The sequence below is a fragment of the Plutella xylostella genome, chromosome 27 (assembly GCF_932276165.1).
Source record: "Plutella xylostella chromosome 27, ilPluXylo3.1, whole genome shotgun sequence".
Classification (NCBI taxonomy): Eukaryota; Metazoa; Arthropoda; class Insecta; order Lepidoptera; family Plutellidae; genus Plutella; species Plutella xylostella.
The window spans coordinates 2,452,214-2,476,412 of record NC_064007.1 but is presented as its reverse complement, the minus strand read 5'-3'; the positions used below and the strand labels follow the sequence as shown (position 1 = coordinate 2,476,412).

At 39.3% G+C, this 24,199-nt stretch overlaps 1 protein-coding gene across 13 annotated transcripts in view; it reads right to left on the bottom strand.

The window, feature by feature from the left end:
* LOC105381280 (plasma membrane calcium-transporting ATPase 3) overlaps window positions 1-24,199 on the bottom strand; it is a 122,713-nt gene that overhangs the window by 12,495 nt on the left and 86,019 nt on the right. For 7 of the 13 annotated variants that reach the window (XM_048630786.1, XM_048630791.1, XM_048630789.1 and 4 more), the window contains 18 exons: window positions 22,889-23,009; window positions 22,215-22,380; window positions 18,821-18,914; window positions 18,233-18,349; window positions 16,208-16,255; window positions 14,719-14,879; window positions 14,068-14,283; window positions 13,538-13,780; window positions 12,933-13,168; window positions 11,199-11,361; window positions 10,541-10,642; window positions 9,995-10,174; window positions 9,540-9,734; window positions 8,938-9,144; window positions 7,946-8,144; window positions 6,701-6,912; window positions 1,948-2,099; window positions 1,349-1,475 (listed from right to left, as the gene is read on the bottom strand). In XM_048630786.1, coding sequence (XP_048486743.1) covers window positions 1,349-1,475; window positions 1,948-2,099; window positions 6,701-6,912; window positions 7,946-8,144; window positions 8,938-9,144; window positions 9,540-9,734; window positions 9,995-10,174; window positions 10,541-10,642; window positions 11,199-11,361; window positions 12,933-13,168; window positions 13,538-13,780; window positions 14,068-14,283; window positions 14,719-14,879; window positions 16,208-16,255; window positions 18,233-18,349; window positions 18,821-18,914; window positions 22,215-22,380; window positions 22,889-23,009 — 2,939 coding nt within the window. Of the gene's footprint in view, window positions 1-1,348; window positions 1,476-1,947; window positions 2,100-6,700; window positions 6,913-7,945; window positions 8,145-8,937; window positions 9,145-9,539; window positions 9,735-9,994; window positions 10,175-10,540; window positions 10,643-11,198; window positions 11,362-12,250; window positions 12,365-12,932; window positions 13,169-13,537; window positions 13,781-14,067; window positions 14,284-14,718; window positions 14,880-16,207; window positions 16,256-18,232; window positions 18,350-18,820; window positions 18,915-22,214; window positions 22,381-22,888; window positions 23,010-24,199 lie in introns of all 13 variants that reach the window. The other 6 variants (XM_048630782.1, XM_048630781.1, XM_048630783.1 and 3 more) reach the window with 2 other exon arrangements.

Here is a 24,199-nt window from a genome sequence, read left to right as displayed (position 1 = left end):
GGAACTTCTATTTATTTATCTATTACGTTAATCAACTATAAAGAATATGGATGCATAGTATATTGAAAATGGTGGTATATATCGTTGTTATGCAAAAATAGAAAAAGTATATATTATATATTACTGTCAATAGCATAGGATGCCCAAGTAACTGCGGGTCGCTGATCTTCTTGTTGTATATAATAGTATATATCATATACATATAGCTGTAAACTCAACACTTATCCCTCTTTTTATTATTAAATATCATCATATTTCTGCCATTCCTATTAAATTCTTATATCTTTAGATATAATCTCATACATAATACTGATTTAAACATATTTAAATATAAGTATTTTATTGCAAAGACACGTAATTAATGAACTTAAATTTCATCTGTGCAATAAAATATATACCTAGTTTCTTATATCATAACATCAGATCAATGTGATAAATTGAAAAGAGTAGTTCATAAAAGGTAGAAATTTATCACATCGATCTGGAATAGCTTCCGGCCGTATGCGAAAATTTATAAACTCTTTGGTACCAAACTACTCAAGTAGAAGCGACTTTGTGACGCGAGCATAAGGCCGTAAGTGATATCAATTAAATTAATTAGACTACAAAATAATTTAGATCTCAAGAAATAGAAGTTAAGATTCAAAATGCAAAACTACTTACTCTGTTTACACAAGAATCTATAAACTACTATTTCTCAAGACCAAATAGGACGTGTGTTCGTGTATTAATCCGAAAAAGATGTTCTAAGACTTTTAGCCCAAGTTTGAACTTTAGTCTTAGAGCAGTGTTACGAGAAAAACAGATGAAAGTTAGCTCACTAACATTTTAAGGCTTACAACTACCACTGTAGATGTTAGTGTTAAAACAAGGTAAGCAAACTTCTAAATGTTTTTCTAGTTAATTCAGTTGTGTTTCGATTGTCGTGATAATACAATAATAATTGTTTTTGTAAAATACTATACCTAAAACTTATATATTTTACTTAGAATACTCATTGGAAGGCAGCTTATAGCACTTATACTTATTTAATTTCAGTATAAAAAATCAATACCAATCGAAATACAACACCTTCAGGGTAATTTTAACATCGTACGGATTTCATCACGCGCACGGGATTTCCCCTTATACATGACATCCTCAAGTGTCCTTTTCAAACGAATCTATTTATTGTAACGCATCAAATAGATCGACATTACAACAAACATTCACCTAAAAAGACACTCTTCACATCACGCAAACTATTTAACCCCTCATACGTCACAAAATCCGTACAACACCAAAATCCCCTTAACCCCTAGCGTGTACTGTCTGTATCATGTGCGTGTGGTCCCCTGAGGGCACATACCTGGGTCTGCAGACGCGTGAGTCCCCGGATCCAGAGGATCTGTCCGGCGCGAGGCTTCTTGTCCAGGTCGTTGTCGTATTCGGGCCCGGACTGGATGGTCTCGGGGTCCGGCTGGCCTCTACCCCATCTGGTGTGCGATTTTGCGTTATAATCAATGATATTGTAATAATAAGAGGTATGACATAGCCTTCCGAAAGTTGAACCGTGCAATAAAAGTCTGTTGATATCCAAGCCAGACTATGTAGTCTAGGTCAGCCTGTCATATATATTCTTAAAACATTTCTGTTACAAAAATAGAGCGTTTTTTGAGTTGGTTTGAATCTTCTTAATAAGTTAAATCACACTCAGGTCAAGATCTCTTATAAACCTGACGATCTTACCAAGAGAGGGGAGTGACCTGACATATATGGAAGTCAATTTGTAGCCACCAATGACTATGTTATATATATGATTATGTTTCTCTTAGGTATGTCCTCATCTAACGTTGACCAAATTTATTTAACTAAAAAATTAAAGCTCTGCTATATTTAAAGCAGCCATAGCCAACCATTTTTACCACAGTTTCCACCACCAACCAACAACCCCCACTTAATACTCACGAGAGTTTCTTGGGTATCTTCCGTGTGGGCACGGTGGTGACGAGCTGCCCCCACACCAGGGTGCCGGCTCCGAAGAACAGGCACCAGAGCCACTGGTCCAGAGACAGGCCTGATGTGCTGAATGCGAGGCCGCCGTACTGGATGATTACCACCTGGAATTTGGGGGGAAAGGAGGGTCAGTTTTGATTGACAAGTCTCTTAAGGCTGTCACTAAAGCTGGAAGAAAATCAGAATCTGTCAAATCTAGTGAGGGGGGGTTGAGGTATGCGGGGCGTTCTACGGACAATGACATGAAATTTTAACATAGTACTCGAAAACATAAAAGTGAAGACATGCCACTTTGTTAAAAATATACTAAGTAATATTGTTTTGTGATACGAAAATATTTATTTTTATTTGAAAGTATTTTTAATATTTAATAATTAATTATATATAAAGTCGTACCCGTGCCGATATTTATACAGGTTGTTGCAAAAAGGGTTTAATACTATGCCGAAACCTACGTGTGCAGCATGTTATTGATGTTATTTCTAAGCCAGGAAATGAAATCAGAATGTAAAAAAATCGCGAAAATATTATCAGAGTTTAATAGTTCAGGGTGTTGTATTAAACTCTGCCCCCGTGTAATAAAAAAAGTATAGTTAGCCGAAAGGGCGTTACTCAGGCGTCACTCTGAAAAACTTTTATCCTACGTAATTTTTTATATTCATGAAAAAAACGCTTCTTCATATAATTTTTTTTTGGTCACGTGACCTTTTAGTTAGACGACCTGTTTTTTTTTTTGGTGTTTCAAAAGCAGAACAGTAGTTTGCAGAACTCTGCATATACAGGGTGTCACAAAAGGTTACGTAGCTGGCAAAGGGATATGGGGAGGTCACCAGAAAAATAATAACATGTAAGTACCCCCGCAAGGGTACATTAGTACAAGGCGAGAGTGTGTATTTTTTTTTAAGTACTTATGTGTATTTGGGATATGATAGAAATAATATTTTTGTTTCTTAAAAACCAAAAAATTTACACCTTGCTGCGCTCTTTTGCTCACTGTAAGTACACCTACAAATATTGCTGTATTAAAAAAAACGGTTTTGTTATAACGATTATAAAAAAAAAGTTATTTTCATGTCAAGGAGTCATTTACCTAATTACGATTTCACTCAACAGCAGGTGAACTGAAAAAATAAGTTCTAGTTCTATCATCACTTTAGATCGCAAACATTGTAACTCCACTTTTCTCGGCGAAAAGTACTCTTTGGTGTCAATAGAAACGTTTTTTGAATTCACATGTTTTCCTCTTTATTCGAAAAAAAAAAACTGTATTCCGCATTTTACCATTTGTTTTCCTCTAAACCCCAAACCGTGATTTTTAAACAAGAAAACTTAGTAATTATACCCTTTATTCTCATATACAACGTGCGATGTAGGCGAACGTGAACGAAAACTATGCAATAAGCCTTTGTTTTTATTACTACTTTAGTAAATTACAATAACATACTCAACAATGTTAATTTTTTTTTGCAATGTTATGTTGTTAAATTAAGATCTAATATTTTATTAACATGAAGTTACTTTCAACTTTTTTTTGCATCTATGCGTCGAATCACAGCATGACGGCTGCTGCAGCTTCCTGCTGTCCTGTCCTCCAACCAATCCCACCAGTAGAGCTATCCGGAAAAAACGCAGCACATTCTATTCGATAGTCTATTCGAAAGTGCTGTCAACCTGTCAACAACAAAATGGCGGTGTATTGCGGTGTACAGATTTGCGAAAGTTTGACAGCTATCATTCCATAGGTCATTGTCAGAATAATATTATGTAATCTGTGGTCATTCTTTTCGAAACTCATTCGAAAGGTAAAAAGTGTTCGAAAATGCTGTCAAGTTGACAATAGTCGCACTCGCATTCGATTCTATTCGTTAGCTCGAATTTTCATGATACGGGTACAGTACTGCAGGTTGCGTCGAATACGAGCCATTCTCTTCGACTTGACAAGACAGGTGCTCCCGGAAGGATCATAGATCGCACGGAACCCGTACCGTATAGAGGCAACGGACTCCTTTGCAACAGCCCCCCAGATTCGGAAGTAGCCCATGCACTGCATGGCGAGCACAGCTGCAGCAATTTTTTCGTAATGAATCATTGGGATGTCATCCCCGAAGGAGGCTCTCAGCCTACCTCACGACCTGTGTGACATTAGAAAAATGCACTGTGCTAACGCCGTTTGCGAGCTTGATTTGCAGGACCGCGTTGTATGCCAAGTTCCACCGCAAGACCTACCGCTGTGGAACTCCGCAACTGAACTTCTTCAGTGAAAACAAACCCTCTCTTTTCGCATCCTTAATGTACTTGTTAGACACGTATGACCTCTGTCAATTTTCTGCAGATGACGAGATAGAGAAGACAAGTGATGGTATACAAGAGCCGCCCTAAAGGTTCGCCCTCTAGGGGATAGAGTTGAACGCGGTTACTATTTTTAAGCAAACAGCCAGCGCAACAACTCGCCCGTGGTTCTTATCCTGCTCCGACAGTGAACGAACGCAAAGTATTGTACCCACTATTCGAATCCGCATTTCGGATGCCAAACTGACTGTCCGAAAGGTCGAAACCGTACCACCACAGAGGTATGACTCGTTCGAAGAGCTTATCAGGCTCTTACAGCAATCAGATGTGTCGGTACACTGAAAGATAATCTACAGGCCTGCTTTATTTATTTAGGAGCACTAATGGCCTCCTTTCAGTCATTGAGTCACTGGCACTCAGGCTGCGGTTGAACAGGAAGATAGACTGTCTAAACAAATCATTTTTAGGCTAGTTAAAAAAAACTTTAGGTGGGTAGTATGCCAACTAGAACTACAAATAAAACAGTATTTTTGTCTCCTCTAAAATTTGGTCACGAGGAGTTACGATGATTACGATCTAAGGTGACGCTGACGATATTTTATACAAGGTATTGAAAAAAGGGTATAAAGCTTAGCCAAAAGTGGATTTAGGTGCCATTCTGATCCACTTTTCTTCTACAATTTTGAAAATTCACGTAACAAAACCTTTTACATAGAAACTTATTCGATCACGTGACTTTTTACTATAGAGACCGAATTTATTTTTCGAGAATTTCCAAAACTTGGAGAACAAAAGTTGTTCAGAATAACCCCTGAGTCAAACCCTTTCGGCACAGTATACCCTTTTTGCAACATTCTGTATAGGTATAAAATTCATAGCTACAGTAATCATTTCATTTTTTTCATGGCGAGATACAGTCGCACTTAACCGCTTTTTTGCAAAGCTTGTTAAATAGATTTAAAAAATTATGTAAATTTTAGATCTTCAATTTTTAAAAATACTTACTTATTTTTAACAACCTGTAGTGTACAGACTACCACATCTTAAAATATATATATTTTTAATTAACTACGGTTTTTGGTTTCAAATAAAACAAATTATGAACTTACTTTTCAACACCCTGTATATTGTGTAGCTTACCTACCATACACAACCGTTAAAATAAAATAAATTACCCCTCAGAATATAAACAGGCTCGCGCTTTGGCATACTGCATTGACCGTATAGTTCTTATTCGGAGAATCTAATAAGTGTCATTATGTGCAATGTTTACCTTTATCTATGCATCTGTAACTCTATAGTAAAAAATGTAAACAAATCGAAAAGGCGAAATGTTTTCTAAGAATTTTCGGCTTTTCTGCATCTAAAATGATTAGAAAATTAACTTTCCATAGCAAATGCATATGTATTATAATACTTGTAGTCATAATTTGTTGATTTAATCAGTTTTTGTGAAATATTTGATAAAAAATAAAATGGCGTGGGTATCGCTCCTAACAGGCCGCCACCAGGGCGACGACTGAAGAAATCTGAAATCTGTCACGGTGTCATCATTTTTAAACCGGAATTTATTAGTTTTTTGCAAAAAAAGTTGACTTCTGGTCCATTAAATCCAACTCTTTAAGGTAACTTTGTTAAGAATTTAATTACCTACACATACATATAAGATTCCATGAAAATGGGCCCTCTGATTTCGAGGGTTTTTTCATAATAAGTCAAAAAATGGCAAAAGAGATGGTGTGTTTGCAATTTTTTTTAACATACTTATTATAATCCTGCACCAATTTATAAGCAACTAACATGTTCAGTATACCCTCTGCTACAAAATATATTTTTATCAATGTGATAGAAGCCACCGTTTTTCCAATCTAATCAAGTATATCAAGCCGACTTTAGCATTTTAGCTTTAGGGATCCCCTTAAGACTAAACGGCTATTCAAATTCCTTTGCTACGAAATGTATTTTGCTTTGGAATTGCTTCCATTGTCTTCCTCAATCTTGATCTATCTGCTTCAGGGGTGGCTACAAGTGTTTAACTTTCTACCCTTTGGGTCTAAACAGGTAACCAGTAAAACACATAGATGGTTATAGGAGGTTGGGTAAGGTTTCCTTTTTAAACGTTATTTTATTCCTGTACTATATCTCGTGTAAGGTACGGTCAGCTTCATTGGTCAAAAAATGAGAAAAACGAAATCACGTGATTAATGGACGGCCCCTAATGATAATGATATGAAGCTGACTTTGCCAATGGGGAGAAAAAGTAAAAGCTAATTTCTAATTGGTTGGTTTAGTCGCCATTTTTACTCCGCAATAATGTCATAATGGTCAGAACCTGAAAGGCACACTCGATTGTGCTGCCAAAGTTGACAGCAAAGTGTTAAATTTTCAAAAGGTTCAACCGTAACCCCACACGTACCTGCGAAGCGGCGGTCCCAATCCATATAGAGTAGAATATCGGGTTAGTGAACAATCCCTGGAACACGTTCCTCTGGCCGTGGATCTTGCGCGCGTTGATCTCGTTGAACAGCGTCATCATGACGAACGTGTTGAAGATGATCGTGAAGTGCTGAGACGGTTCCGTGGAGAGGGCTTGGCCTCGGCCTGACGGGATGTTTAGGATGCGGTCACCTGGAATAAAGGGCTTTGTTAGTCCATAGGTAGATAATAGTAATCGTGTTTGTTGTTAATATTCAGCTTTAGATTGGAAGAGAAAGCTAACTTCTTTAGAAGAGGCTGATAAATAATTATAATTACATATTTATTTCAAGCCTTAACGTAAATGAACATTCTTACAAAGGTTCATAAATCAAGAATAGGCATAAACAAAAACATAAAATGGCATATTATAGAATAGAATAGAATAGAATATATCTTTATTGAACACCACAAATTAAAACATACAAAGAGAACTTATAAACTAGGAACAATGAACAATAGGCGACCTTATCGCTTAGAGCGATCTCTTACAGGTAACCTTATATTATATTGGTTGGCATACCATTTGGGCTAAAAACGGTCTTGTAACCACTTCCTGTTCCGTAGCCCTTAAGCCTTAGGGCATATGACGGGAATTTTGTTGTTGTTAAAGTTAAGTTTGTCAAAACAAACAAAGGTTGTGATCCAAGCACTATCAATACCATTTTAACCTTTTCCGGCGTCTGTTGTAGCTATGCCGCAGAAATGGCTCTAAATCATTGCTCCCCCCACTCACCGACAAACAGCAGCGAGAAGATGATGAAGAGCTGGTAGATGGCCTGGCCGAGGATGTTCTTCATCATGGTGCGGCTGATGAGCGGCTTGGTGCGTCCGTACGGCTTGCGCTGCAGCAGGTCCGGCGACCCTCGTGTACCGCCGGGGACCAGTGGTCTATGTGCTTGTGTCTATTGTTGACTGTATGTTGAACCCGTATGTCGCTAGGACGCATAGTTTGATCTGGAGCAAACCTTAATGGATCCTGAAGGTTTCTTAATGCATCGCAGACATTATATTGCGCCGGTTTGTCATAATATCCGGTTCGGGGGACGGAAATTTTTGCTATATTTACATACCTATTTTGTCGAAACAAACGAAGGCTGTAATCCAAGCGCCTTAGCGTGCCATGGCGTAGCAACTATGTATCTTGCTAAACGTCTTTAATTCTAGACCATTCCACCCTACTCACCGACAAACAGCAGCGAGAAGATAATAAAGAGCTGGTAGATGGCCTGGCCGAGGATGTTCTTCATCATGGTGCGGCTGATGAGCGGCTTGGTGCGTCCGTACGGCTTGCGCTGCAGCAGGTCCGGCGTGGGCATCTCCGTGGCCAGAGCGAGAGAGGCGAGTGTGTCCATGATCAGGTTTACCCATAACATTTGTACGGCCTGCGGGGAGATGTTGTTGTTAGAATTGTAGAAATGGTACAAGAATGTATGAAAATGGTGTATCAAATGATGACAAACTGTATTTTACGTACGTCCATTTGTTGTGTAAAATGCAGAAAAAGAATCATTATAAAAATTGCGACTGTTGTTTATATTGGTCAGATGTTTTCTACTTCTCTTGTCTTTGACAGATGCATACAGTATTCTGTTTTATATCAGTCTAGTTTAAAGCCTCGAATTCACTAGGGCACAAGTTCTGAGACTGTTACAGAACATCTACGGTGCGTGTTCTCAGAACATTTTGGTAACATGTCGTGATACAGAAGTCGCGCACGCGTCCACACTCTGCAACAGCGGTCGCTAGACCTAGTAAAAAAAATATACTCTATGCGCTAGACTGATGTCGCAGGAAGTTCTGTCTCGCGAGCCAAAACACGGAACCTGTTCTGCGACACGTAGATGTCGCTGTATAGTCGCGTGCGACGTCGCAGAACAGAGCGCGACGTTGCGGCGACACGTAGACGACATGTGCCTAGACAGGTTCTGCGACAATTTGTCGCCTAGTGAATACGAGGCTTAAGTGGTAATACCGTTTTACTGGGGGCGGTACCGCTAAAGCGATACCAGTGTGCCTCTAACTCGACTCTCTAAAGTTTATAGACAGATTGTTAATATAACGATATATGGTTTTGTTTCTTCAAACTTCAAACAATCACGAAAGGATCAGCGTGTCATAACGTTTGACTCAACAATACATTCAACCTTATAAAAGTAAAAATAAGGTCCACCATACCTTAAGAGGACTGTCCTGGATAGCGCAAGCGCCAATGAACGCCACAATAACAGCCACCACATTCACAGTCAACTGGAACTGAAGGAACTTGGCAATGGAGTCGTAGACGTTGCGGCCCCACATCACGGCTTTCACGATGGAGGAGAAGTTGTCGTCTGTCAAGATGATGTCGGAGGCTTCCTTGGCCACGTCGGTACCGGCTATGCCCTGTGGGTTGGAGGGTTAGGGTTAGAATTGAAAGAAAGAAAGAATAAAGAAAGACATTTATTCAGTGCACTGCATTGATTGATTGGGAGCGTGTTGGTTTCTAAATTAGGATTTGATCATATCTTTTTTCTGCGTGTGTCGGTGACAAATACTAGAAGTAGGGGTGAAAAGTTGATCAGTCTGATTATTATCAGCTAATCTTAGGATCTCTTCATGACAATGTTTTATACTATAAATATAATATCTATGTATTTTCACTCACTCACATCGCGCAATCTCTAGAGCGAGCGCGACGGAGAACTTTTATCACGTCTTAATAACGCCCCGTGCTAGCCATTACCGGTTTTTAACCTTCAATTTTTAAGACAGTCTACAAATATTTAAAACAAACTCACCATAGCGAACCCGACATCAGCCTTCTTCAGCGCAGGTCCATCATTAGTACCGTCACCCGTCACGGCCACCACTTCGCGGGTGTCGAAGGCCTTCGATTCAATCATTCCCTTCACGAGCGTGTATTTGTCTGTGGGTGAAGACCGGGCCAGTACTCGCAGCTTCGGCCACACCTTGTCTAGCAGGCTTTGTTGGATCTGTGGAAAAATAGGGGTTGATTAGGTTGCTAATATACCGAAAAATCAGAAACAATTAAGTTTGTTGTGTCTCGTGTAGATACACGCATAAGCGTTCCAAGGGTTAATTATAGTGACTAAATATGATTGATGTGGTTGGAAATGTAAACAGTAACTTATAATTTTTCATTTCTTCCTGCTCAATATGAGGTCACGGTAACCATAACGCTCCGTGATGCCTATAACATTTTCAGTCCTTCAGTCCTGACATTTCTCCTCACCTCTCCGTTAGCGTCCCTGACCCGTGCGTTGAACTCCTTGCCCTCCAGTATGAGGAAGTCGTCGGTGGGCTTCAGGATGCCGCACTTGACCGCGATGGAGCGCGCCGTGTTCACGTTGTCTCCCGTCACCATGCGCACCGTGATGCCCGCCTTCTGGCACTTCTTGATCGCTTCTGGCACCTGTGGGTTGGGGGGGATATTTAGGGGTGATTTTGAAGAGCGTTTGTTCGAGTCTTGTTAATCCGTGATAAATACGATACATACTAAAGTTTGTATACAAGGGGTGTTGCAAAAGTAGTATAGTAAGCCGACAGGGTGTGAACAAAAGATAAAGAAATTGGTTCCGAATAATCCACTTTCGGCTTACTATACACACAGTCATGTAAGGCTTCGCCATTTATTAGTCTTTTTCCTTTATGGATTGAATCTTTTGATGGAATTGTGGTCTCTATTATATTATTTGCTGTAGGTATATCTTATTACTATTGATGTGTCTAATAAAAACATATTAAATTATAGCCAAAACGCTTAGTTTTCCGATCATACCTCAGGCCTGACGGGGTCCTCAATACCGACGACGCACAGGCACGTGAGGTTGTTCACGATGTTGTCCTCGTCGTCCCAGTTCGGCTCCTGGTCTATGTGCACCTGGGGGAAAGAGATTATACATTAAGATGGTTATAAATTGCAGGTAAAGTTTATATATATATATATATATATATATCTCGCTTCGCTCGGCTCTCGATTCAGGGAATGTCGGGTAGAGATGTATGGCCTCGCTTCGCTCGGCTGACTAAGTTTTAATTAATTCGGGGTTGCTATCTATGGCCTCGCTTTGTTCGGCTCTTTAGGCTTTAAGAAATCCAGGGTTTGTTTGTATGGCCTCGCTTCGCTCGGCTCTTATGGGTTTTAAAAATGCCAGTAAGGTTAGTATCACCTCGCTGTGCACGGCTCTCTAGGCTTTAGGGAATGCAAAGTTGAAGTTTATGTTTTAGATTCCAGTTACAGGGGTAGAATGTATCTGAATTGCACGACGCCATCTTTTCATCATTTCATAAAAACAAGATGCCGTAGTTTCTGGTTGGCATTATATCTGAATTCTGCTGCATATGTGAGTACAAATGTACAGCGAGAAGCGGGTGGCCAGCTCTGACTACCACTTCGGGGATTACAGTCATGAGCATGTTTTGCGGTCTACACATACCTGGTTGATCTCGGCCTTGCCGGGCACGAAGTCGCGGTAGGCCACGGAGATGGTGCGCAGCCCGTCGCACGCCATGGGCTCGATGACCTGTCGCACCAGACGCTCCTGCATGTCTCGGGTGAACTTCTCCAGACGGCCGGAGTGGCCGTAGATGAAGGCGCATCTGGGGGGGAGAAGTAGCGTATTAGTAAAAAAGTAAAGCATAGGTAGGTACGGTCATGATCAGGAACTGTAGGGCTCATAGTACAAGGCAGAGGAAGCTGACCCCCCTCTCATAGTAACAATGCTTCTGAGAGGATTCAGATTTATCTGCCTTTTCCTATGAGCCCTACAGTTCCTGATTATGACTGGCAGCTATTCCACCGCCGACGACGAACGAGAACCTAGTCGAGCTTCGAGCGAGAATAAGGCACGGGTCTCCTATTTACGTCGTAGGTCGAGTACAGCGTCACGCCGTAGGCCGCGTCACGATGCTCACTATAGAAATGTACTGATGCGGTCTCCCTCACACGCCGACGTTGGCGCGTAGACGTAGTGAGCATCGTGACGCGGCCTACGGCGTGACGCTGGATGCGACCAACGGCGTAAATAGGAGACCCGGGCCTTAGCAACGAGATGGCGAACAGCGGAGCGACTTAAAATTATTGAAGGGAGTCCGCGTCGCAGTGTGAACAGTCATCAATCAACTACGTATATTTTGTACAGGCGTATCTTTTGTTTACTCGATATGTTTATGATTTATACGTTTCTTAGTGAGTAAAGAGCCAAAAGTTTCGGCGTTGATGAGACTACTATATACCTACTGATAAAATTCTACTCATATTCATGAATTAACTTTATAAGCCAGCCAAGACCGCACAAAGCGCGCTATGACACTCGGCCGCCATTTTTATAACCTTACATAAATTGAACTTTATTAATTACCGCAATACTTACTTCTTCTTCAGCAGTAGGTACCCCCAATGCGCTTCGACATTTACGGTATTTTAGAAAAGCCAGTGACGGCCGGAATTTTGGCTACTTTTAGTCAATGATTCTACTATATTACTCACTTCTTGAGCACGATCTCGGAGGCGCCCTTGCAGTACAGCCGGTACCCGCCCTTGTGCGGCACCACCGTGCTCATGCTCTTGCGCACCGAGTTGAACGTGTACACTCGAGTGAACCACTCTACTGGGTGTCTTGTTATAACGCACGCGGATAAAGAAGCTTTGAGATAATGGAGGTCGTTTCATAAGAAAGGAAGCCCTAATTATAGCTCGTTCGCCATTTTCATATAATTTCATTATCTGCGCACTTTAACAGTGTTACGGTATTTTAGACAAGTTAGCTACCGAATGACATAACGCGCATTTATAGCACCGCTGGTTTGCTATTCAGACGCCATTTTAATTATACTTAATAATTCTACATCGATGACATAGTCATGGCCGCCATTATAAGTTACTTAATAATTCTACGTCGATGATATTGTCATGGCCGCCATTTTAAGTTACTTAATGATTCTACATCGATGACATAGTCATAGCCGCCATTTTAAGTTACTTAATGATTCTACATCGATGACATTGTCATAGCCGCCATTTTAAGTTACTTAATGATTCTACATCGATGACATTGTCATAGCCGCCATTTTAAGTTACTTAATGATTCTACATCGATGACATTGTCATAGCCGCCATTTTAAGTTACCTAATGATTCTACATCGATGCTATAGTCGTCACAATACTCACTTCTTGAGCACGATCTCGGAGGCGCCCTTGCAGTACAGCCGGTACCCGCCCTTGTGCGGCACCACCGTGCTCATGCTCTTGCGCACCGAGTTGAACGTGTACACTCGAGTGAACGACTCTTCGGTGTTCCTCTCCCGAACCGCCTCGTAGCTTTGGCCTAGGGCTAGCACGAATCCGAGGAGAGCGCATTCGGTCTTGTTGCCGACTTGCATGGTTACTGTCGGGTCTTGGGAAGGCTGGAAAAAATATAGGAAATTTAAAAAAAGTCTGAAAGTGATTTATGGACTGACGGTGTGTAGGGTAAGAACAGAATTGGGTAAGGAGAAATATGGGTAGACACAAATTGAGATTGTAATCGGAAATACTAAGAAAACATACGAGTAGTTTTTTGTCAAGTGACCATGCTCATACAGACATAGAATGGATAGCAAGGCTCTAACGCCATCTAGCGAACAAAGTCTGTATGAATTTATTGGAATAATTCAATTACAATTCTAGTGACCTGTAATACCTTTATTTTATCATCAAAACACATAATTACACCGTGAATTACTATTCAAGAATCCAACAAAATTACATAGAAACAAAAATTACGGATAACTCACCATAATCCTAGAAGTAAAGGCGCTGTTCACCGAGATAGCTTCGACCAGCGCCTCACCGACCTCTGGCGGGATATCCCGGAAGTTCGGAGTGACCTTGCACAGCTTCTCGCAGATGTACGACTGCACCACTGTCATCCTGTTTGTTGTTAAAGTTCCGGTCTTGTCCGAACAGATGGCGGTGGCGTTGCCCATGGTCTCGCAAGCGTCCAAGTGTCGCACCAAGTTGTTGTCTTTCATCATTTTCTGCAAGAGTTTGGAGCGTTTTAGTTGGTTGTTTATTAGGATGGCAAGTTAGGGAAGGGTTTAGAAACTATGATGACATTAAACTGGCCGATCAACTAATTTTAAAAACAAAATGGCGGATGAGTTAGCCAATCACAAGAGAACTTTAAAGTCTCTACAACTTTAAATTAAATTTTTGCATTCCTATAAAGCTTATAGTCGAAGAAAGCTCATGGACTATTACATAGCCGGTCAATCTGTAAATTGTATCCATAAACTCCTACCCACACTATCTAACTCTTTCTCACCTTAACAGAGTAAGCCAAAGACAGCGTAACAGCCAACGGTAGACCCTCAGGCACGGCGACCACCAACACCGTCACACCGATGATGAGATGCTTCACCAGATTGTTGACATATTGCGCGCGCCACGGCTTGTCTTCGATGACGAAGGTTTGCACGCAAAACTGGATGATCAGGATGATGACCGTCATCACGGCTATTGTAGAGCCGGCGTAACCGATCTGTTGGAAGAGAGGTAGGTTAGTTAGAGGTTTGTTGGTTCGTGTGATGTAAGAACTGGGATAACTTAGGAGGTTTTTGGGAGGATACGGTGATCCTTGGAAATGTCCCTCAAATGGATTTATGAGAAAGAATATCCGATACATGCAATATAGTGGATGATACAGAGCCTATATGTTCAATCATCTCTAGCAAGGCATCAATACCAATTTAGAATAATTATTTCAATTTTCTCGCTTGAATAGCAAGCTATGGTAGCACACCATTTTTTGATGCCATCAAAGCCTGTTTTTCACAAATTTTCTGATAGCGAGCTTTTTCCTTCCTTTAAATACTGTTTCTGAAGATACCATCAAGCAATTTACTAATTTAGACCCATTTTGTCCCTCGAAGTAGATATTTTTTGCCGAAAATCCCATTTAGCCCCATTTTCTCACCTGAATAGCGAGTTTAGTCAGCTTAGCTTGCAGCACAGACTTCTCCTTCTTGTGGCTGGACTCGGGGGCGGGCTTGTCGCTAGGGGCCGCCACGTGGTTGTCGTCGGGCCGCGCGTGGTTCGCTCCGTGGCTGTTTCCTGACGCTGGGAGCGTGTCTTCCTCTGTTGATGAGATGGGGGGGTGAGATATGGGGTGTTGAAGATAGGTTGGTTTAGAAGTGAAAGTTTAGGAAGAGATTAAAAAAAGGAAAGAATTTAAAAGTTTGTTTAAGGTTTTTGTAATCAATAAGAGGGATTGGATAGTTAGAAGTTAGACACTTTCAAAGATATGATAGTGTTAATTTGTCGCAGTGGATTGTGGTAGTGGATGGTGGTAGTATTGTACAAGTATTTATAGTTTTATAGTAAAACTGTGTTGTTATATGTTTTGCAAAGCTCAAAATCCTGTCAATGTAACAAACGTACCTACATAGTGCTATTAAAAACCCATGAATACCTACATAGTTCTAAAACAAAGTCTTGAATTTAATTAGTATAAGACTGGTATTCATTTGAGATAGTAGCGTAAATAAAGTTTTTTGGCACACAAACTCCGAAGTAGCTAAGCCATACGTTATAGTGCAAAACCAGATGGCAATTCACAAAGTCAACTTCGTACTGAAACCCGACCGAATTGCAAAGTTTCGAAGTCCTAATCACACTAATATGGTTAACTGCCCAAGTTCGGGAGTATGTTGGCTAGAGTTGGTAACTTTAATTTGGTCGGGTGCTCAAGATCCCTAAGGCAGATATGATTGTAAGTGGGTGGTTGGTTCAAGAAGCTATTACTTATAATATTATGTTGTAATTTTGCCTTAATGGTAAACGGCTACAAATTTTAATGGGTGTTTGTGGTTTGAATTATACGTACCGTGTATGTTTTTGTTTAGTCGGGGAATTTAGCCCAAATGACGAGTATTGGACAAAATTCTGATAGGTACGTGATTTGTATTTTAAAATAATACAATAATTTGATGTGTAGTTTGTATAAAACATTTTTTTCTTGATGTGTCATCTACACTATTTTATCTACTCGTTGTTAATAATTCTAGTGTTAAGCTAAGTCTAAATTATTGTTTGAATGCGAATGATGTATGAGAGTGTTTTGGAGTATTCGTGGTTTTGACGGCACTTTGTAATTTGCGTCAGCGTACACTTAAGGCCAGAATATTAGTCACTACAATAATAGACGTTTAATGCTTTGAACAAATATATAGAGCAGAAATATATCATTAACATTCAGTTTTGACTAATATTCATACGTTTTAAAACAATTAATTATTAATAAATTTTACATTTCTAAAACTTTTTTTTTAAAGTCATACATTTTATTAGTATGAATATTAGCATCAGTGTTGGAAACTGAATCTTAATAACTAGCAGCAAAATAACTCTTCTGGCCTTGAGTATAAGGTGTGTTTTCAAGCGGGGCGTAGCCAAGGACAACTTACCCGTAAGGCTCTTGCGTTGGGTTCCCTTCTTCTGTTGCTTTTTAGCTTCTACTCGGTTCAATCCATATTATCCGTCCAATTTACGTAGGTGTCATTGATTATCATACAAGCATACACATTTATGACAACCAAGTTTAAATCGGATTTTATACATCATGCGTTGAACGACAGTTACACGATGCAGGGTCATGTGTATGGTTTTTTTTAATTGTTTTTTTTTTCAATCGACGACATGGAGGTGGGGCGTGCAGCAGGCCGGGGTGGAGAAAAAAAAAGTTGGATGTCATTGAATGGGTCACACTAGAATGTTTGGTTGCGCTAAAACTATGGGGAGGTTACGCTTGGTCGAACAGATGCGGGCATAAAAACAAAACAAAATAAAAGTATTGTTTCCATCCATAGATTGTCTGATATAGATTGCTTCAATCTTTGAGACCGTATGGTATATTTTTTTGTATTAAAATTGTAAATTTATGGTGGAAATAAAAATTCTTGTAAATTTCTAAAAGTGACTTTAATTATCTGTCCGCAAGTGTTCGAGCTAAGCAAACTAAATTGCATTTACAAATGTATGCTTTAAGGGTATTGTTTTAAGGAGTTTATTGCTTCGGACGAGATTATTTCTTTTATTGATAAATAATACAGATTAAATACAAATATAACATGCTCCATTTAGGACAGGCTATTAGTCAACATCAATACATACGACATAGAATACATATTTCACCAATACAACTAAGTCAAACAATTTTGTACCATAAAATATTATCAATAAAGAAAATAATCTCTTGATTTGATCGAATTCGGTAACTCTTACATTTTCCAATTATTACTGGGTCTCTAGTGATCTTAAAAGTCCATTTGTTATTAACGGAAATAGATTCAAGGTTGATGGAATCTTTGTGAAAGTCTGTAGTTACATAATTGAAAATTAATGCTTAATGCATATTTTTATTCATACAACATGACTTAAATTCCATTGCAAACCACACATTTTCGTTTTAATTTACATAATAATATTTGTCTTCTTTTAGATAATAGATAAATGTAAGTACAATGATTATTTCTTTCTTCTACACCGAATGTGTGAAACTCATAAGTGTACCAAATTCGACCAAGGTTAAACAAAACACGGGTTGAGGAGGGTGCGGTGACAGGTGTCCGCAGGGTCTGGGGCGGCTCTAGAATGCCTAGAAGCATCGGGGAAGCCTTACTACTATGCTCATTTTGATCCTTTGTGTATAGTTAACGAAAGAGATAGGTAACCACCTCTAGAGACTACAGTTTTATAGGTCTGCGCAGGTGGCGTTTAGTCTCTTTTGTTAATGCCGGTACATTTGTTTTATCAATGACACATTTTATTTTCTTCCCATACTTTTGTGTACGCCATCTATTTGGGTTTCATTGCATTGAAAGTTGTCGGAGCTTTATTTCATTCATTATAACTAGCTCTGCAAGCTTAAACTATAAGCTGCTGCTGTTGCTAAGCTGTATATTTCTAAGCGGCTTTAGCTTCCATAAGCTTTGGCATATGGCTTTTAATATAATAATGGTTAAGGTATACATGAGCAAGGTAGTAAGACAACATTCAAAGGGACAAACTAATATTGCAAGGGGTCCACTATAAATGCAGGATGTCCTTTTCAATGAAAACAAAACTTTATGTCAACGACTTTAGAGTTGAATATCTAACTGATTAAAGGACATCCTTGATGCAATCCAGAGACAATTTCTATGAAATTAAATCACGGAACAGCTAAATATTTAATACAAATAATTTCATAGTAATCATCTCTGGAACATCTGTAATCATGATACCCCTAAGGGATTTAACTTCATCTATTTTCTACTTTTAACCTTCACTAAACCACCCACTGTAGCCAGTCACGCCATCTATGCGACGACGACCGAACTAATTCAACACCCGTTCGAATAAAGACCACTTCAGTTGACGAAAAAGTTCAAAATCCGTCCAGATTATGGCGGACTGGCGCTAGCGAGCGGGCGTATTCCGGTGACACTGACCTTTCTTCATCTGTTTGATCTCCTTGTCTTGGTTCTCGACGGCGGCTCCGAGCAGAGTGAAGATGATACCGGCCTGGGAGTTCACCCCCACCGCCGTCACCAACATCTTTCCTGAGCCTGAGAACCGCCGATGGGTTATGTCACTTGGTCATTGAAGAATATATAAGTAGGTAAGCAGTGAAATATACAAAATCTTGACAAAGCAATTAATGGCACATTTTCAAGGTAATCCACGGTTAAAATATCATAATAGTTGAGAGTGAGACTACATCAGTTAATATTTTTAATATACCATATACAATATTTTTTAAAACAAGTGAGGTAAGATAAAAACGTGTTATGTTTTTTTTTATATCAGAAGAATACCAAATAGCTTTTAACAGTTTGTCATGTCCTCATGACTTGAAAAACCATAAAATATTTGAAACGTTATCATACTCAACAACTTATTATTTTGATATTTATTGAATGCTGCTGGTTAGAACCTTTACCTATGGATGAATAAAATGATGAAGAGTTTATTGTACCTTATTAGCCTTCAGAGTCATTGTAGTACTTAAAATCAGTATTATTTTCCTGGGTACAAACCTTCCATAACGTGAGTACCAGATAGCACCATGGGATCAAAAGATTCCCCCTTCTTGACATGGTCCGACTCGCCAGTGAGCGAGGATTCGTCCACCTGTAACAATATACACGTGTTATTATCATAGAACATAATCCATAAATTCTGGAAACATACTTTAGTACATAACTATAACATAAGCCAATTCTCAGTAGCACGCCTTTCGGGGGGTGTGTGGAAGTCCATTGCAAAATGTCGACTGTTTTGCTATGAGACATTGCTAGACATGCCAATAGCAGGCGACTTTAAAATCGTGTGTCTGAGTATTGGCTACATGGAATGAAGGAAAGGACCCCTCCCAGCATAATTGAGTGAAATATACTCTTGTCAGACTGAAAATGGCTGCACTTTTTTTTCTATTAATCCTTACCTAAGTGGGTTAAAGTGTAGTAACTGCTATAAGGGATAAAAGTTAATTCGCGCAAACCTTCACAGGTAGGGCAAATAGTATATAATTTTTAGTGTTTAGGTATACCTAAATATAAATCTTACGTCATACATTGCGAAATCAATCATTCAATCTAAAAATATTATACTACTATCTTGCTTGCGCACTTAGATTTATCTATCATACCTAAAACTGGGGTAAGCGATAAAAATGCCGCATAGTGCTCAAATTCCAACAAATTGTTTTGTTGTTATCTTAACATAATAAGAGCCGGTCCGTACCTATCTTGAGTTTGACGTAAATGGTTCTATTAGCCGTATTAACACCTGGCTACTTGGAACCTTGTCATTATACGTTCTTTTAGCTGTATCGGTAAGTAAGTATCGTTTCGCATGACAAGGTTAATTATGTATATCTTAATTATCTCTTTACTTAATTGTTTATGACGTCGTGCCATATAGTATCTATGTATAACGCTAGGTTATTAAGAAAACATGAGTTACAAATATTTATCGATAACGTTTAGGTACCTACATGCTTTTTTTATTCTTTACATTCACTATTTTATGAGTTTTGGCTTTGAAATGATGATTAATATTGGACACAGACAAACATTCATTTACATTTCTACAAAATTGGTTTATCAGTTGGATGTTCACAGACTACTAACTCTTAACACTTTTTGCATGACGGATAAAAAGTAATAAATGTATACAGACTTGAGTCAATAATTTTCCTCGAACATAATCATCAGGCCAACATTCTAAATGAAACGCGGGTTAGTCATACATCTCGTACCACCAAGAACGACTTCCTGTGCTGTGCAATTAAACGATATTTGCTTTGGCAGTAAACTTCAGTTAAAATAAAGATACAAACTGGGGGGGTCACTCTCGAAATCGACGAACGAACGAACTAAAATTAACACGTAGTCGGCACGCTTTATACAACTAGATAGAGCCGTAGTTAGAGTAACGCTCCGAAACTTCGCGAAAGCAAATCTGTAGAGCTAACCACGACTCTATCTGGTTGTATCAAACGTGCAGAGTCGTGAGCACAAGTTTCGATCCTCCGTTAACGTTGCGTATCGTCAACTGTCACTGTCAAAATGTAAGGCAAAGTTAGTTCCAAAAGTGACATTTGTTTTTTCCATATGTTAGGTGGAATTTCACCAAACGTTAAACGTATTTAGTAGCCTGACATACGTCTGTCAGTTAGTACAAAATGTATTTACAATTTGATTTAAATACGTTTAGCGTTAGGTAAAAGTGACCCTTCGTGTAGATTCGAAAATAGTATCGAATCCTATGCTCGCGCCTCTGATTGAGTGACAGTTCTCGTTCGTTCGTTCGTCGATTTAGAGTGACCCCCCTGGCTCGTAGTAATCACTAAACATTAGTCATCCGTAGAGAAGGAAATGAAACTGCATGGTTTGTTGTTTTTTGGCGCTATCTACTTTTATTTAGAATTTAAATGTCGGATAATGTATGTTAATTTTCAGTGTGAACAAACTTTTTAACGGTCGTTGAAAGACAAATTTCTACGTAGGTATAAGTATATATACATGGGTACGGTATCTCGAATGTAAAATATAAGTAGGTAGATATAAAATAAAACCTATGTATTTAAACTTTCTTTCTGTGTTTGACTATGCCCAAGAAGCTTCAAACTGAATAGAACTAGCTACTCTAATGCGTTTTTTCTTCTTTGAAAGCTATATTAGACTGACCGAGAATCTTTAGTCATGTTCAATCAAAATCGGTGCAGCCAAAGCGTTCCTGGTACTTACAGTTATAATATCCTGCGGTTCTTAATAGGTTACTACCATAAAATAATTATGTAATACCGATCACACATCCTTGTTCCTAGTGCTAGGTGTATAAATTTTCGTGTGTGACGCACACGGCTCGCGATACCACTGCCGCCATCAGATATGGATAGATAAAGAAATATAGCGCGTTTATAATTATATAGATTATGTTCACTCGATGCAGCGATGGCACAATTCGATACGAACAGAATATGGGTTGGATTTTCAAGGAGTGGTTGGGCATTAGGTCTGTACACAGGGAAATAATGAGATACCTAAATGTGCGACACTATCCATTCCCAATGCCTAAATTATGATATTAAAATTTATCGACTACTTTAGTATAGCTTGTGTGTATGTATCAAATGCAAATGGATGTTACTTATTTGCAGCATTGGGTAGTATTTTTTTTAGTAATTCAGCAGTAATTCAATACGTTACATAATAAATGCAAAATATATGAATAGTGTCGCTTTAATCATTACTAATCAATTCAGTCATTATATAGTCATATGTAGACATACAAACACATATAAGATAATATTTCGAAGCTGAAAAAATATTGCTATCTGAGCAAAAATAAAGTTACTAGGCAAAGTAAATAAACCTAGTAAGATAAAGTTAAAACCTTCCTGATTCTTATCAAAAAAATGCGAAAAGATTCTATCTAAATATTTGATTTGATAGACGGATCATATTTTTATCATGTCTTTAGTGTTTTGTGTAAGTTTTGTTTAAATAAAGATTTGTAGCTTCCTACAGTTATTTTTACCACAGTTTAATGTAAAATTCCGTTGTCAACTTTGGGAAATACATATTGTGAGACAAAATATCTCAGCTACCGGTCAAGATAAGGCACTGAAGACTTAAAAAAGTTGCTTAAAATTCATTTCTTAGGACAGTTGTGAACCGTTATTATTACTACAAAGCCTATTTCATGATGCTAATAAACTGTACTTGCACGAATCAAATTTATACTGTATTAGCACAGTTTATTTATTTTGAACTTCGATTTAGATGTAGGCTTTGGTAGAATAGCTACATAGTTATGTATAAAGTATATTTGAGTCTATCTCCCCGAGAAACAGTAATGCTATTTGGGGTATAATGTATGTTTTTATTTGCATTATTTAATGAATAAACGTTTTTCAAGCCTCACCTTGAGGTCATTGCTCTGCAGCAGGATCCCGTCAGCCGGCAGCAGGTCCCCGTACTTAATCTGGCACACGTCGCCGACCACGATCTCGCTGATCGGGATCTGGGAGACCTCGTTGCCGCGGATCACGGCGAACTTGTGCTCGCCCTCTATCCGCGATTGGAGCCCTCTGGAACGGGGGAAAGGGGGGGTTAGGGTGATTGGTTTGATAGTAAAATCAGAAAAGGTGAATGGTACCGTACCACCACCGACACATTAGCAATTAACAATCCATAAGCAGCGCCGCTCTTCTGTCAAACATCTGTCAGATCCAAACAAGTAAAGTCTGATTTGAGAAGCCGGCAACGCTGCTTGAGGATTTTTTATTGGTAATGGTCGGTCGTGGTAACCCCCCTGGTTAGTTCAAAGGTTCGATGAAGTAGTCAAAAAAGGAACGGACAAGTCCGTACGTCTACAACATGTTTTGCAAATGACGTTAACGAAAAAAGTAAGTATATGTTTTCTTCTGTAGGTACATAATCTGTCAAAAAAATTCATGATAGTTCTCGCCACACAGGTTTGATAGTTTGTCAATCAAACCTGTACTAGACTTTCTGTATTATGTGGCTGCCGCTTCTATGGAGGTGCCTATGTCCAGTACTAGTTATTAATTCTCCGATGATGAAGAAATGACTCACCGGAATTGCCGTTCTTTCGTGTAGTCGTTGAAGGCCGTGACGATGACGACCACGATGACCGAGATCAGGATGGCCAGACCCTCGATCCACTGGTAGTGACCCTCCTCCTCGTCTAAGTGAGCTGAAACATCAGACGGCACCAGATTACACGCCGTCCTTGTCTGCCGTGCGAGAAAGTTCGTCGAGGAAGAGAGATAGAAGAGGGGTAAGGATGTGCGAGGGTTCTACTAATGGTGTTACTGAAATCGGTTTTAAATGTTGTATGCATACGGTATGAATAAACTGCAAGGGAATAAATTAAAAGCTAAAGATTCATACAGGTCCCTATCAATTCTTACTGATATTACCTCGCCCGAAAATACTAAATATACTTTTTTATATAAAATTCTGATTATTGGCTTGCAACTACACGAAATATAGCTCATTTCTACACGGACAGTAGTAGCTTACGTCATTAAAATATCGATTATTGTATTTATTTTCGTTGCAAGGCAACTAAGAATTCAATTTCTATTGGTTCCGAATCTACACCATTCGAAGCGGGCACGTGCCAGAAATGCACCTATTCAGGGTTGCCGTATCGCGACAAACAGCGTATTAGTTCGCACGTATTGACGTCATAAAGTTTAATAGCACGCGCCGTATCGTATCGCGGAAGCGCACGCATCGTTACTTCGCATTGTCGCCGTCCAATAGCGATGTTGGAGCGATCAGCTGCAAAACTGCTTATTCTGCTGTGTTCGAGATTAATTTACAAACTTTACGTTGCGTTTTAATTTTATCCGTAGGTATGTTATAGTTACAAACTGGCTTACTGCAAGATTGTTTGTAAAGACACGTTGAAGAATATAATTTCGGCGTTTATAAAAATCGTAAGCTGTAAATCTAAAACTGCTATCGTAGGAAACTTTACGTCCTACCGAGTTGTAAAGATAAACGGGTATTTATCCGTCATAAAGCTGAAGGGCTCACGATACCCGCTTGTTATAGCTAACTGCCGATAATAGGGTTACAGTACGCGATACAGCACATTGTAATACGTCATCGGACGCCCATTGCCCAGTGACCCGAGGCGGCCCAGCTGCCCGTATAAAATCATTCATCAATGGAAACGAGCATTCTATTTGCGAAAATATCAATACCGGTACATGCATGACTGCATACCGGTACGGATGACGTTTCCAGCTACCCACCCGCTCGCGTTTAATTCGCCACCGTTTATTTTACACTCAACCGAAATAGCTATATTAACTACCAAACCACACTTGTGCAATCGATACCGTTTATTTGTAGATTAACCGAAAATTGATG